A 14,003-nucleotide genomic window follows, 5' to 3' on the forward strand; every position below is an offset into this window, starting at 1 on the left:
GCCATTGACTTTAAAGACTAAAACCGGTGTTCATTAATGTGGCTATGCTCTGCACATGTTTGTTCGGGTTTTTAATGAAACAGCATTGAGTGTACTGAGCTGAGTTTAACAAATGGGTGCGGTTATAAGAGTTTCTGTAAAACTGCATAAGAGAAGGAGACCTATTCAAGAACTACCATTCTTTGGGTTTTGCCGCTCTGTCACCTTCCCTGCAAAAACCTGCTGAGCAGAGCAACATCACTTGGTGCAGAAACAGAGTCAGCCCTGACTAGGCAAGCAGGGCCTTGAGGTGGTTTTAAATTCTCTGCTGAGTTTTGGTACACTACTTATTGATGGTAGTTCATAAGAATGAAAAGGTAAGTAGTGAAAAATGGACTTCTGAAAAACAAACAGTTTGAATCATATAAGTTTAACATAATTAAATTCCAAACAATTACTAAAGAAATACAAGAGATTTAAACATCAAGATTAACAACTGACCATCAGTAAACCTTATTTTATATATAAATATTTAAGAGCCTTCACCAGCATCTTAAACCTTAGAATGTGAAGTATTGACTTTTTTTATATTTAGTCCTTTGAACAGAAAACACGCTTAATAAATTCATACTAACATTTTTACCCCCCCTCAAGCACTTTACAATCTGCTTAGATCATGGGGGGAAAATACTACATGGTTCAGAGATGGCAGGTCCTTTATGCTTTTTATTTATATTAAGGTAGCACTCAAAAAAACCCAGTCAGTGTTGAGGTATTGTCTCAGGTGGTCCTGTGCAAGCAGACAAAAACAAGACTCCTGCTCCAGAAACATGTTTTAACTTTGTGAGGAAAAGCTCAAGTCAACTAAAAAAATTCCCTTCAAGGGTATGTACCCTTGACATTTAAAATACTCACACTTCCCTTAATTCCACTAACGGTTAACTAGCAATAGCCAGACAAAAGTGTAACCTCCAGTCTCCCCCACTCCAGATGCTAGGGAAAACAGGTAAGGTTTGCAGCATGCCCTCAAGGTCAACCTATTGGGAGTAACCCAGGTGGGGGAGTAAATTCTAAAGTTGAGAGACTTGACCACTAGCTCCCACTTCTCTGGAGGGGACTCCAGTAGCCATAAATACAGCAGAATGACACACATTATTCTGTGCATAGGGCTTACATTTTTTTCTTTTTTGGGGGGGGAAGGGCGGGGTGTTTAACAGCTCAATAATACCATCTTAAAATCCACCCAGAAATGAATAAGCACCCAGAGCAGATTTTGGAGCACTGTGCTTGTAGCATGATAGTCCATTTACTGAACCAATAGCTAAATTCTGCACCAACTTTAGTTTCCAAATGCAATTAGGATGTAGCCCCATCTGGAGGACTTTGCAGTAATCGAATCTGCAGGTGACAGCGTGAAGATCCATACCGAAAAGAAACTTACATGATGGCTGTATGTAGATAGAACACTAGCACTTTGTGAAGACTTTTGGGAAGGGCAGTCTCCTCATATTAGGCCAGGTTTTTCTCCACTGGCCTTTGCCAGCTTAAAAGGTCATGGGCCTAGAGCACAGATGGTCACACAAGTGCTCCTACCACCTCCAGAATCTCAGTGTGAGAGACTGAAACCTGTGACGACAAGACTTAGTGCCTCAGCTGGAGTATTGTGTCCAATAACAGGTGCCACACTTCAAGAAAGATGTGGACAAATTGGATACAGTACAGATAAGTGATACGAAAATAATAGAAAAACTGACCTATGAAGAAAGATTAAAAAAAATTGGGTATGTTTAGTCTCAAGAAAGAAGACTTGAGGGGGGACTTAAGTCTTCAAATATGTTAAAAGGTTGTTACAAAGAAGACTGACCTGTTCTCCATGTCCATTGAAGATAGGGCAAAAAGAAATGGGCTTAATTTGCAGCAGGGGAGATTAGGTTAGATATAAGAAAAGCTTTTTAACGATAAAAGTAGGTAAGCTCCGGAATAGGCTTCCAAGGGGATTATAGAATCTTCGTCCCTGGAGGTTTTTAAGAACAGGCTGGACCAACACCTGGCAGGAATGAGGGGATAACTTGGTCCAGCCTCAGCACAGCAGGCTGGCCTGGGTGACCTCTTGAGCTCCCTTCCTGCCCTATATTGCTATGATTTGATTTCCCTGCCACTATACAGGCATTGCAGGCTGAATTTTCACAATCTTATCTATTAAAAAAGAAGCAGTTTCCTCATATTTGAATCAGCCACACAGTGAAGACAGCTTATCCTAACCAAAATGTCCACTGTGTGAAATAAATCTGCTGAGCAGAGAAGTTGCAGAATCTATGGTGGAGGCTCATAGACTCATAGGTCAGAAGGGACCAATATGATCATCTAGTCTGACTTCCTGCACAAGGCAGGCCTCAAAACCCTACCCATACACATTTATAACAACCCCTAACCCATGACTGAGTTATTGAAATCCTCAAAATTGTGATTTGAAGACCTCAAGCTGCAGAGAATCCAACAGCAAGCGACCCATGCCCCACGCTGCAGAGGAAGGCACCGAAAAAACCTCCAGGCTGCCAATCCGCGGCCATGGCTAGTAAAATATCTTCCACGACCCCACAAATACTCGTGATCATCTACCATCTGAGCATTGTTGAGGCAAGACTCACACCACTAGCACCCAAGAAAGAATTCTCTGCAGTAACTCAGCAATCCCTTAATCACGAACCATTCCAAGCATCCACCTCACAGAACTCATTGACTAGAGATCTTATCTGCCGATAATCCACAGAACCTCAATGCCCAAATTAAACTATCACACATCATAACAATCCCCTCCCATAATACTTAATCAAAGCTAAATCTTAAAGCAGATATAGTCTTGGTTGCCCCACTATTCCCTCACGGACAGGCTGTTCCAGAACTTCGGACATCACCCCTAATAACGTTAGAGACTTCGTCTAATTTCAAGTCTATTCATACCTTATAATTTCAAGTTTGTAACCCATCGAGTCGTACCTCTTGACCTATCAGTGAGGTAACTATAAAACTTAAGATAATTCCTCTCCCTTCCATTAAGCGTTTAATTTAATTAACCCCCTGAATATTTTATGATAGAGCAAGCCATACATCAGCACGGAGCCTCCTTTTGCACCAGGCTAACAAGCCAAGTTACTTTGATGTCTCCCTATATCATAATGCAGATTTTTCCATTCCTAGATCATCCTTAAAGTTAGCCCCGTTCTGAACCTTGTTCAGTCTGAATTCAATACCTTCTTAAAGACCACTGGAGAACACCCAAATGTTATACCAGAACTGCACACACTATTCCAGGGGGTCTCACCATGCAGAACGCCGAGTCATTATAGCGCCCACTATCATAAACACCTCCTTCTCCTTTGCTAGTGAAAATACCACAGCTCAGTCGCCTGATCATCCTAAATAAACCACCGCATTTGCTTTTAAACAGCAAACTACCTGATTCAGCTCACATTGAGCACGGCATCAATAGTCATTTGACCTGCATCAGAGCCAACAATTACCCACCCAAGGTTCCTCATCTCCTCCTCCATCACTCCAACGTATGAATGCGTTCCTTCCCACTTATACTGTATAGTTCATCAAGATTACACATTATTATTAATCCCTAAGTGCAATGAACCTCTAAGCACTTTTCATATTCTATATTCCCATCCTATTACTATTACCTATAACCACTTACAAACGGTGGACCAGATCTTCCTATGAATAGTAGTCACCCGTCCTTCTCAACGTGTTTTCGCATATGCCCCCCAGCTTCGTGTCATAGGCCGCAAATTTATTAGCACATTCGCTCTTTGTGCCAAGGCAAGTAACAAACGGTTAACATACAGATCGGTTCCAAACCGATATCGCTTGAAGACTTGCCTACTAGTAACAGCTCCTTCCTCGAGCCATGACAATATCAACCCTAAGTAGACCCACGCGGAGTCACCCCCTTTTAAACAGATTCCTTAACCACCTTACAACTTCATATCATCCCCACATCTTTCCATTTAAACTACCAGTTCCCACATAGCGGAACCTGTCAAACGCCTTACTGAAATCGAGGTAAATTAGATCTGAAGCGATTCTTTACAAACACCAGCATCCCTTTGTCTACAGATCCATTCACTTTCTCAAAACAAAGAAGGAGATCACGTGTTGGTTAATTGCACACGACTACCTTATCACGTAAATCCATGTTGCATTCGTCCCAAATACCAATTATGACTCACACAAATGGTCCTTAACTACTTTCTCCAAAAAAATTATTTCCAAGAACCATTACACACTCAGACTCAAGCTAGAACCAGGCTCATAATTGGCCCAGGGGATCACTATTATTCCCCTTTCTTAAAAATAGAACTTCAAACGTTAGCATTCTCCGTCGTAATGGTACATACCACCCCCGAAGTTTACCGAATGCTTAAACAATTCCTCGCTAACAGGGCTCCATTTCAAGCGCCAGTTCCTTTATATCCTTGGAATGGAGATTGGTCCCGATAGCCCCTCCGATTTTGTCCCCATTAAGCCTGTTCAGTTTGGCCTCATTACCTCAGAAGCGGTAATATCCACCTCCCATAATCCACATTCCCGTTTAATCAATCCCTCAGACATTTCATTCCTCTCAAACAACTCACTAGTCTTAATAAAGACCCACGAGCGCCAAATACTTTATCCTTAGATATTAGGAATCCCATGCCATAGGTTAATCCTTACCTCTTCATGAGCTATCCCTACAGTTATATGCGCGTCCCTTTCCACTTCTTCTTCCTTCTCTATTATTATTCTTATTATGTGGCTGTAGAACGCGTTTACACTAATTGGTTTTGAATTACCAAAAATTATGGAAAGAGTCCAGTTAAACAACGCCAATAATAAAGACCATCACACCTCACTTATAACACCTAACATGTTCTACCACACTAAACGCTAGCTTCACCTTGCATACATCCGCCTTTCTTACCACTCCCTGTAAGCTTTCTGCTTTTTTCTAAATCCCCCCGCGTTCTGAGTTAGCTTGCTCATGGAACTTCCCACAGCCTTGGCTCACTAAACTAGCCAGCACATGGTTTTTCTCTTCTTAATTGGAACAGAGACTTACCGACAGTTTCTCGTCAGAGCTTGGCGACTATAAAGTAATTCCAGGCCCTCACCTCCGCATGTTAAATCCCACAAGTCTCCTCCGTCCCAATCCACTTCCCTAACTAATTTCCTTAACCTTCTATTTGTCTCCTATACACCCATGCCATAAAACTAAAAATTCTGTCACAGGCAGTCAGCTATAGGCTGAGACATCCCCCAGTGGTCATCTAGGGATTGATTTTTAAAGGTATTTTAGTGTTAACTTTATATTATTTTTTATTACAACTTTTGCACTGTAAAAATGATAAAGGAAATACTATTTTTCAGTTCACCTCATACAAGTACTGTAGTGCAATCTCTTTATTTTAACAGTGTAATTTACAAATGTGGATTTTTTTTTTGTTACATAACTACATTCAAAAACAACAGTGTAAGTCCAAGTCCACTCAGTTCTACTTGTTCAGCCAATCACTAAGACAGACAAATTTGTTTACATTTATGGGAGATAATGCTGCCTGCTTCTTATTTACAATGTCACGTGAAAGTGAGAACCAGTGTTCACATGGTACTTTTGTAGCTGGCATTGGAAGGTATTTACATGCCAGATATGCTAAACATTTGTATGCTCCTTCGGGCACCATTCCAGAGGACATGCTTCCACACTGATGACGCTTATTAAAAAAAATGCATTACGTTTGTGACTGAACTCCTTTGAGGAGAATTGTATGTCTCCTGTTCTGTTTTACCTGCATTCTGCCATATATTTCAAGTTATAGCAGTCTCGGATGATGACCCAGCATATGTTCATTTTAAAAATGCTTTCACAGCAGATCTGACAAAACGCAAAGAAAGTACCAATGTGCAATTTCTAAAAATAGCTATAACACCTGACCCAAGGTTTAAGAGTCTGAAGTGCCATCCAAAATCTGAGAAGGATGAGGTGTGGTGCATGCTTTCAGAAGTCTTAAAAGAGAAACATCCAGATGCTACGCTACAGAACCCAAACCACAAAAAAAGAAAATCACTTTCTGCTGGTAGCATCTGACTCAGATGATAAAAATGAACATGGGTCGGCCCGCTTTCCTTTGGATTGTTATCAAGCAGAACCTGTCATCAGCGTGGATGCACATCCTCTCGAATGGTGGTTGAAGCATAATGGGACATACGAATCTTTACTGCATATGGCATGTAAATATTTTGCGACGCCAGCTACCACAGTGCCACAGTAATGTGTGTTCTCACTTTCAGGGGACATTGTAAACAAGAAGCAGGGTAGCATTATCTCCTGCAAATGTAAACAAACTTGTTAGTGTGAGTGATTGGCTGATGTAGGACTCAGTGGACTTGTAGGCGTTAAAGTTTTACATTGTTTTATTTCTGAATGCAGGGGTTTTTTTGTACATAATTCTACAGTTGTAAGTTAAACTTTCATGATAAAGAGATTGCACTACAGTACTTGTATTAGGTGGATTGAAAAATGCTATTTATTTTGTTTTTTACAGTGCAAATATTTGTCACCCAAAAGAAATATAAAGTGAGCACTATACACTTTGTATTCTGTATTGTAATTGAAATCAATATATTTGCAAATGTAGAAAACATCCACAAATATTTAAATGGTATTCTATTATTGTTTAACAGCGCGATTAATTACGATTAAATTTTTTTATTGATTGACAGCCCTAGTATTTAGGCACTTAAAGCTGCAGATAGGCAGCTAATGGGATTTCTCTAGGTGCCTGACTCCTATTAATATCAATGGTGTTGCAATGCCAAAGTCCCCCTAATGTCTCAGCCCCAACCTCTTCACCAGGCCTCCATGTCCCCATCAATGACAGCATTGTTTCATCCCCTTGGCCACCCTAAAAGGATGCCACTGGGCACCCAAATAAGGGCAGGCTGCAAAAGGATGTCCTCATAATTTAATCACCATCAGCACAAGAAAAGACAGTCCTTAGCCTCTGATTCCCTGAGACTTGCACAAATGTTAGAATAGCCCCACACAACACCAAGTGAGAAGAGGGGGTGGGGGAAATTTGGGATGTGCAGAGGTGCGGTAGCCAGAGAAAGAGGTGACTTTCCTGAGCTCCAGGGCTGCGGCTGCTGGGGAGAGACCCTCCTCCTTCCCAGCCCCAGCTTGGGGGCTGCCACAATTGGGGAGAGAGGGAGAAACCCCACCTCCTTCCCATCCCTAGCTTTGGGGTTGCTGCAGTGCAGGAGAGCGGGAGAGACTCCCCCACACACACTCCTTCCCAGCCCCAGCTCGGTGGCTGCTGCAGCAGGGGAGACCCCCCTACTTCCCAGGCCTAGCTCGGGGGCTGCCACAGTGGGGGAGAGAGAGCACATACATCACATTAGAAAGGTAAGACTACTGATATTAAAATATATATTGTGTGCTTTTATTTGTAGAACAAAAAACAATTATTAAGGGTTTTTCTTTTATGTATAAGCACTTTTATCCAAAGCGCTTTACAATACAGTAGTTATCTAATGGTACAAAGAACATTTGGAAAGATCATTAAGTGGTCCGCTGAGACCCTCAGCAATTTTCAAGTGGGCTGCAAAAAAAAAATTTGAAAACCACTGTACTAGTGTGTTTCACACTCCCACAGGAGGGAAGGGTGTCCCCACAACATTAACCTAGCCCCTTTCCACAGGGATCAAGAAACTGGGGCCCTATATGGATAAAAACAGTTCAGCCTAATCACGTAGTGTACTCCTCTCACTATATAGGAGGATTACCAACCCCTCACCCCAAAATAACAACTCATTGCTGCCCCTGCCCTTGAGGCTGGCTACCCCAATCCAAACAGTTGACATGCTCCATTAGCTGCAGCATAAAGAAGAAAAGATTTACAATGTCTACGTAGAGATTCAGTGCTGGACGGGCATAATCAATGGGTTCTTGATCCTTTGTGGGTTCTCTTCTGATCCTAACTTGTGTCAGCATCAAATGCTTATAAGAATAAGGAAGGAAAAACCTCAATTACTATTTTTTCCTCTTTTGAGTCTTACAACTTCTATACAAAACGCGAGGTTTATATACAGTACTTGCCCTCACTGGGGATTAAACCACTGTGCAACATTCTATGAAGGTAACTGTGTTGCATGGACTCAGATGCATTTGTTAATGTTTATGGACATCATAATTGCAAAGGTTTATTTCTCCTAAAGAGACCTCTAGTCCTAGTAACGACTGGAGGGCACAATTTAAGCTGTCATTCATTTTTTTTTTTTTTTTTGGCAAAATGCTTTAAGAAAGGCAATTTACAAATATTTTCTTGTCCCTCTGTTATTATATGAATGACGGGTTCCCCTTAATGTGGATCCTTTCAGTTTCTCTGGCTCCATGGTCCTTGTTAACACTATCCACCAGGAACAGCCCACTATCACATGCCCCAAGCCACCTGCTCCAGGAACTGCAATCTACTAGAGTTCTCAGGCAGCCCCACTGCCACCAATGAGACTGCTGCTGCTTTTTCACAGCAAAATTACACATTTGTTGCAATAAGCACTGCATTTCATTAGTCACGTCACTAAATGGCCTAGACAAGATTGCTGGGGAAGAAACTTTGCATTTCTCCACAACAGGCCTAGGTAAAAGAGGCCTGGTTTACAGAGATGCTAAGTACCTGCAGAGCCACTGCTTTCAGTGGGAGCTGAGAGTGCTTAGCACTTCTGAAAAAATCAGACCACAACTATTCAGATGCCTAATTATGGAATTAGGAACCTCATATTAGATAACTGAGTTTGAAAATTTTGGCCAAAGAAAATAGTTTGTATGGTGACACCATCTTATTTGAAAAAGAGAGAGAGAGCGAATGCTATACAGATATTCAACTTACAATTGCAAAGGTCAGCATTCCAGCCAAAGCATAACTTAGTTGTAGTGTCTATAAGAAAAAATATGTTTGTGTTCATCATAATTGCAAAATGACAAATAGGAACAAGTTAAAGTTACAGCCCTTAGAGCATTTAAATCAATATTAGCATTAAAAGGGACATTTTTGGCATAGTAAAAAAAGCCCCAGCAGAACTGTCTCATAGCTGATCTAAAACAAATGCTAATCCATAACTGGCAAATACTACACTTCATATATCTGTTACTAAGCTTGTCATTCAGATGGGATCATTTAGACTCTCTCTACGGTATTGTTTTCCATTTTGAGAACATGCACAGCCTTTTTTGGCTTGTAAATCCATAAGCAACTATGGATACCTGTTAACACATTTGGTTTTTGCTACTCAGAGAGGACTGAAACAGGAAAAACATACCAAAGACATGATCAGCTGATTAAATGAAACACTGTTCAGAGGAATACAATTTGTGTCACACAGTGGCACATCTTCCTTGTGCATACCTCATAATTTTGGTCTGCAGTGGGGATTTTGCTGTAGTTTGCTGTAGTGAGAGCTGGCGTTACTGGTACTAGCCCATGCCAGATATAGAATACATCTACACAGCAGCTGGGAGGTGTAATTCCCAGCGTGGGTAGACTTAGACACTCTAGCTCTGCTTGTGGTAACTTCTAAAAATAGCAGTATGGGTGCTATGGCACAGGCAGCAGCCCAGGCTTGCCACTCAAGTGTGTGCCTGGGGCGGTGAGTTGTACTGGACCAGCTTTCCCAAGCCGCTGCAGCCCCACTTCTGTTTTTAGGTTCTACTTCGAGCAAAGCTAGTGCATGTATAATCTACCCGATCTGGGAATTACACCTCCAGCTGCTGTGTAGTCATACCCATTGTGGCTATAAATACTGTATGGTACAGCCATGGCTATGCTGGAAGAACACTGTGTGCTTTCGTGAGAAATACTAAGTAAATTACTTACAGGTGATTTCTTAAAGCTAGAGAGAAGTCCAAAGATGATCAGCACTGAGACCACAGTCCAGAAAGGCACAGCTTCATGAGTGACATTCAACTGAGAACAACAAATACAATAAGACTGTCTTCATTAAACAACACATCTGTGATTACACATGCTACCATGTTTTCCAAGGACAAGGACAGTAATTAGTAAGCTTGAATCAATGATATAGAGCAGTGATGGTGCAATCCTGAAATTACCAAGGCTGGTTTAAGCTTCTGCTCCATTTCCTGGACTTTGATTAAACTAAATAAATCTCTGAAATATGTTTTATTGATTTCTAAGTACTGCAGGTTTTGATTTTAATTAGGTCCTTAACCTGGCCTCCAGCTGCTATTGCACACACATTAGCAGTCACTGGCACCTGTGGGAGAGATTCTAGTACCTGCTCATGTGAATGATAGAATTTTCACATGGAAAACACGCTGAGAGAAATGCATTCTGTCATATCACCAGCGTAGCTGGGTTTTATTATCGGTCGTTGGTTACTGGGATTAGAGCAGCAAAATGTGTGGGTAGATGGACGTGTACTTTGTGGAAGGATAGCATAAATTAATTAGGACCACAGGTTTTAGGTCAAAGTCTCAGAATTTTTTTTTAATATGAGCATCCCTAGCACCAAAACAAAAGCCAATAGTTGAAGATGCTGAGTAAAAAAAGTAGCTCACCAGAACTCTATGTGACGCAAAAATGTAACTTCATGTAATTTTGTTGGTAAATTAATGTTAATATTGACTATTCAAACTGCTCTTTTGCCAAATATTTCATTAGATCAGTGTTTCCCAAACTTGGGATGCCGCTTGTGTAGGGAAAGCCCCTGGCGGGCCAGGCCAGTTTGTTTACCTGCCTCATCTGCAGGTCCGGCCGATCACGGCTCCCACTGGAAGCGGTTCGCTGCTTCAGGCCAATGGGAGCTGCTGAAAGCAGCGGCCAGCACATCCCTCGACCTGCGCCACTTCCAGCAGTTCCCATTGGCTTGGAGCAGCGAACCGCAGCCAGTGGGAGCCACGTTCAGCTGGACCTGCAGATGGGGCAGGTAAACAAACTGGCCCGGCCTGCCAGGGGCCTTCCCTACACAAGCGGAGTCCCAAGTTTGGGAAACACTGCAGTAGATGATACTTACTTTTGACTTCAGAGCAACCCAAGACAGCATCAAAGTCACAAATGCTGTTATTCCTCCAACCTGCATTACTGTCATGGCAGCAAAGAAGCTAAAATTCAAGCACACAACATATTATTTAAATGAAATGCACAATTAAAGTAGAATTAAAGAAAATTCTTGAAAAAGACTTACGATGAAACCACTCCAAGCACCAGCCCTTCAATAATTGTCTAAAAAAATCCAAAACAGAGAGAGAGAGAGAGAGAGAGACCATTTTCTTTGAGACGGTGAAGAATGTCCCTTATTAAAATGTTGCATATTTTTATTTCAATTCCTTATATGACTGATATGAAATACTGAAAAAAATGGTCAGGATGATGATGGGAAAGAAAAACAACATATAGCAGATCGCTAAGGAAATCAGCACCCTTGTCATTGTCTTTAAAGCATTATTACTTTAGACCTTAAATGATTTGAACAATTCCACAACAATCCTTCTTCATGCTTGCATCACAATCAAGTGAAATGCAGGCCATTTTCTAACATGCACATTTGGAAAAATAATGGCTAGAACTAGGGTTGCCAACTTTCTAATCGCACAAAACCAAACACCCTGCCCCTGCCCCTGCCCCTGCCCCTTCCCCCTGCTCACTACATTCCCCTTCTCTTGGTGGCTTGCTCTCCCCCACTCTCACTCACTTTCACTGGACTGGGGCAGGGGGTTGGGATGCGGGAGGGGGTGAGGGCTGTAACTGGGAATATAGACTCTGTGGTGAGGCCAGAAATGAGGAGTTCACAAAGTGGGGAAGGGGACTCCAGGCTGGGGCAGGGAGTTGAGGTATGGGAGGGCGTGAGGGCGCCAGCTGGGGGTGCGGGCTCTGGGATTGGGGCACAGGCTTACAGGGCCGGTTTTAGGCCAATTCCACCAATTGCCCCAAATCAGGCCCCGCGCCTAAGAGGGCCCCATGGCCAGTGGCAGAGCCACTGGGGGGTGGGGCAAATGGTTGAGAATCCCTTCCCTGGCTAGAGGCTCCTTTTTAATTTTTACTCACCTGGCAGTCCTTCACTTGCTCCAGGTCTTCAGCAGCACTTCGGCGGGAGGTCCTTCAGTGCCACCGACAACTCAGAGCAAGTGAAGGACCTGCCGCCAAAGACTAGGAGCGCCGCCCAGTGAGTGCAAGCCCCACATGTTTTTTTATGTGGTTTTTTTTTTTTAAGTCATCCCTGCCGGGGCCCCGTCAAAACTGTTCAAATCGGGCCCCGCGCTTCCTAAAGTCGGCCCTGCAAGCTTAGTTCCAGCAGCTCCCAGTCAGTGGTGCAGCTGGGTGCTAAGGCAGGCTTCCTGCCTGTCCTGGCACCACGGACCATGCTGCGACCCGGAAGCAGCCAGCAGCAGGTCCAGCTCCTAGGTAGAGGCGCATAGGTGTCTCTGCACACTGCTCTCACCTGCAGGCACTTCCCCCCGACACCCTCAGCTCCGATTGGCTGGTTCCTGGCCAGTGGGTGTGCAGAGCCAGTGCTTGGGACTGGGACAGCATGTGGAGTCCCATGCACCCCCCCTCGCACCCCGTCCCCGCCTAGGAGCCAAACCTGCTGGCCACTTCCAGGGCACAGTATGGTGTCAGAACTGGTAGGGACTGGCCTGCCTAGGGTGACCAGATGTCCTGATTTTATAGGGACAGTCCCAATTTTGGGGTCTTTTTCTTATATAGGCTCCTATTACACCCCCACCCCCTGGTCCCAATTTTTCACACTTGCTGTCTGGTCACCCTAAGCCTGCCTTAGCCGGGCAGCACCACCAACCGGACTTTTAATGGCCCGGCTGGCTGTGCTGACCAGAGCCGCCACGGTCTCTTTTTGACCAGGCATTCCAGTCAAAAAACGGGCACCTGGTCACCCTAGCAACAACTTGGAACCTCAGAGATTAGGGAAATGTGGGGGTTCTTTGACTGCCAAAAAGGACACAGCAATAGAGGAAATGCTCCAGGGACAAAAACTTGGTGGGATACAACTGAATGATCTGACCACCACCACATTGTTCATCCTTTCTTCCCCTCCGCTTCCCCTGATGCCAGGCAGTAGATGGTTTTTATTCCTGCATCAGGATGTGGGTAATGAATACACAACACAATAGGTTAATGAACACTGCAGAGGGGGAGTAAATCAGACTTTCCTTTGTAAAGCAACTTGAGTTTTAGGGATTAGAAGTCTAGAAAGAAGCTAAGATTATTAATTTTGTTATAAAGACTCTCCTGCAATCGCACAGTTCCACCTCCTTCACGGGCACAACGTGTTCTTTTTATATTTACACGAATTCTGTGTTATTCAGCAGATATCATCCTGCAGAATAGCTGGCACTGTCAGGGTACAGGATTGTAGGAGTCATTTTTTGGACTCCGTTTGGATTCAGAGAAATTTTCATGTTTACGTATCTGAAGAAGACTTGGCGAGATCTTTAAAACATATTAAAGCAAAATAGTAGGGAAATGCATAGACTTCAACAATATACTTACAATTATCAATGGTAACATTAAGTTCAGTGGGAATTTTTTGCAGTTGTTCTCACACCAGTCAATTATAAACAGCAGAATAATAGTTGCTGGACTAAAAACAAATTAAACATTTTTCACTTATTAATATTTTGGTTAAATATAGTTGATGATAGTTGTTAATATTACCACTATTTAAAACATAGCATACAAATATTACATCTGAATCACTTAGCTATACAATGGTCAGCTGTCTATATGTTTGTCGTTATTGCACCAGCCTCTTAATTATACAAAGCCACATTAGCTGAAATTGTAGAACTGATAAATGAAATTGTTTTTAATTGTTCACTTTATTAATGTAACTTCTGTTCACCATTCGCTACACTTGCCTATATTGTAACTTCTGTTCACTGTTTGCCATATGGTAATTCAAACCCCATTTTAAAACACTCACTCCACTTTGTAAAAGCTTCCTCCAAC

The 14,003-nt window shown here is 42.7% G+C and overlaps 1 protein-coding gene and 1 long non-coding RNA gene across 2 annotated transcripts in view; both read right to left on the reverse strand.

Moving 5' to 3' along the window:
• Window positions 1–1,173: 1,173 nt before the first annotated feature.
• LOC142046315 (uncharacterized) lies at window positions 1,174–5,717 on the reverse strand. The gene is made up of 2 exons (XR_012655207.1): window positions 5,201–5,717; window positions 1,174–2,312 (listed from the first exon to the last, which is right to left on the reverse strand). It is a non-coding gene; the product is annotated as an uncharacterized LOC142046315 (long non-coding RNA).
• A 1,761-nt stretch (window positions 5,718–7,478) lies between these two features.
• The window catches only part of LOC116835342 (protein lifeguard 4-like), a 32,328-nt gene continuing 25,803 nt past the window's right edge, over window positions 7,479–14,003 (reverse strand). Inside the window, 6 exon segments of the mRNA XM_032798105.2 lie at window positions 7,479–8,020; window positions 8,910–8,957; window positions 9,894–9,983; window positions 11,053–11,140; window positions 11,224–11,261; window positions 13,545–13,635. Coding sequence (XP_032653996.2) covers window positions 7,832–8,020; window positions 8,910–8,957; window positions 9,894–9,983; window positions 11,053–11,140; window positions 11,224–11,261; window positions 13,545–13,635 — 544 coding nt within the window. The 3' untranslated portion in view covers window positions 7,479–7,831.

This window comes from Chelonoidis abingdonii, chromosome 2, assembly GCF_003597395.2.
Source record: "Chelonoidis abingdonii isolate Lonesome George chromosome 2, CheloAbing_2.0, whole genome shotgun sequence".
Classification (NCBI taxonomy): domain Eukaryota; kingdom Metazoa; phylum Chordata; order Testudines; family Testudinidae; genus Chelonoidis; species Chelonoidis abingdonii.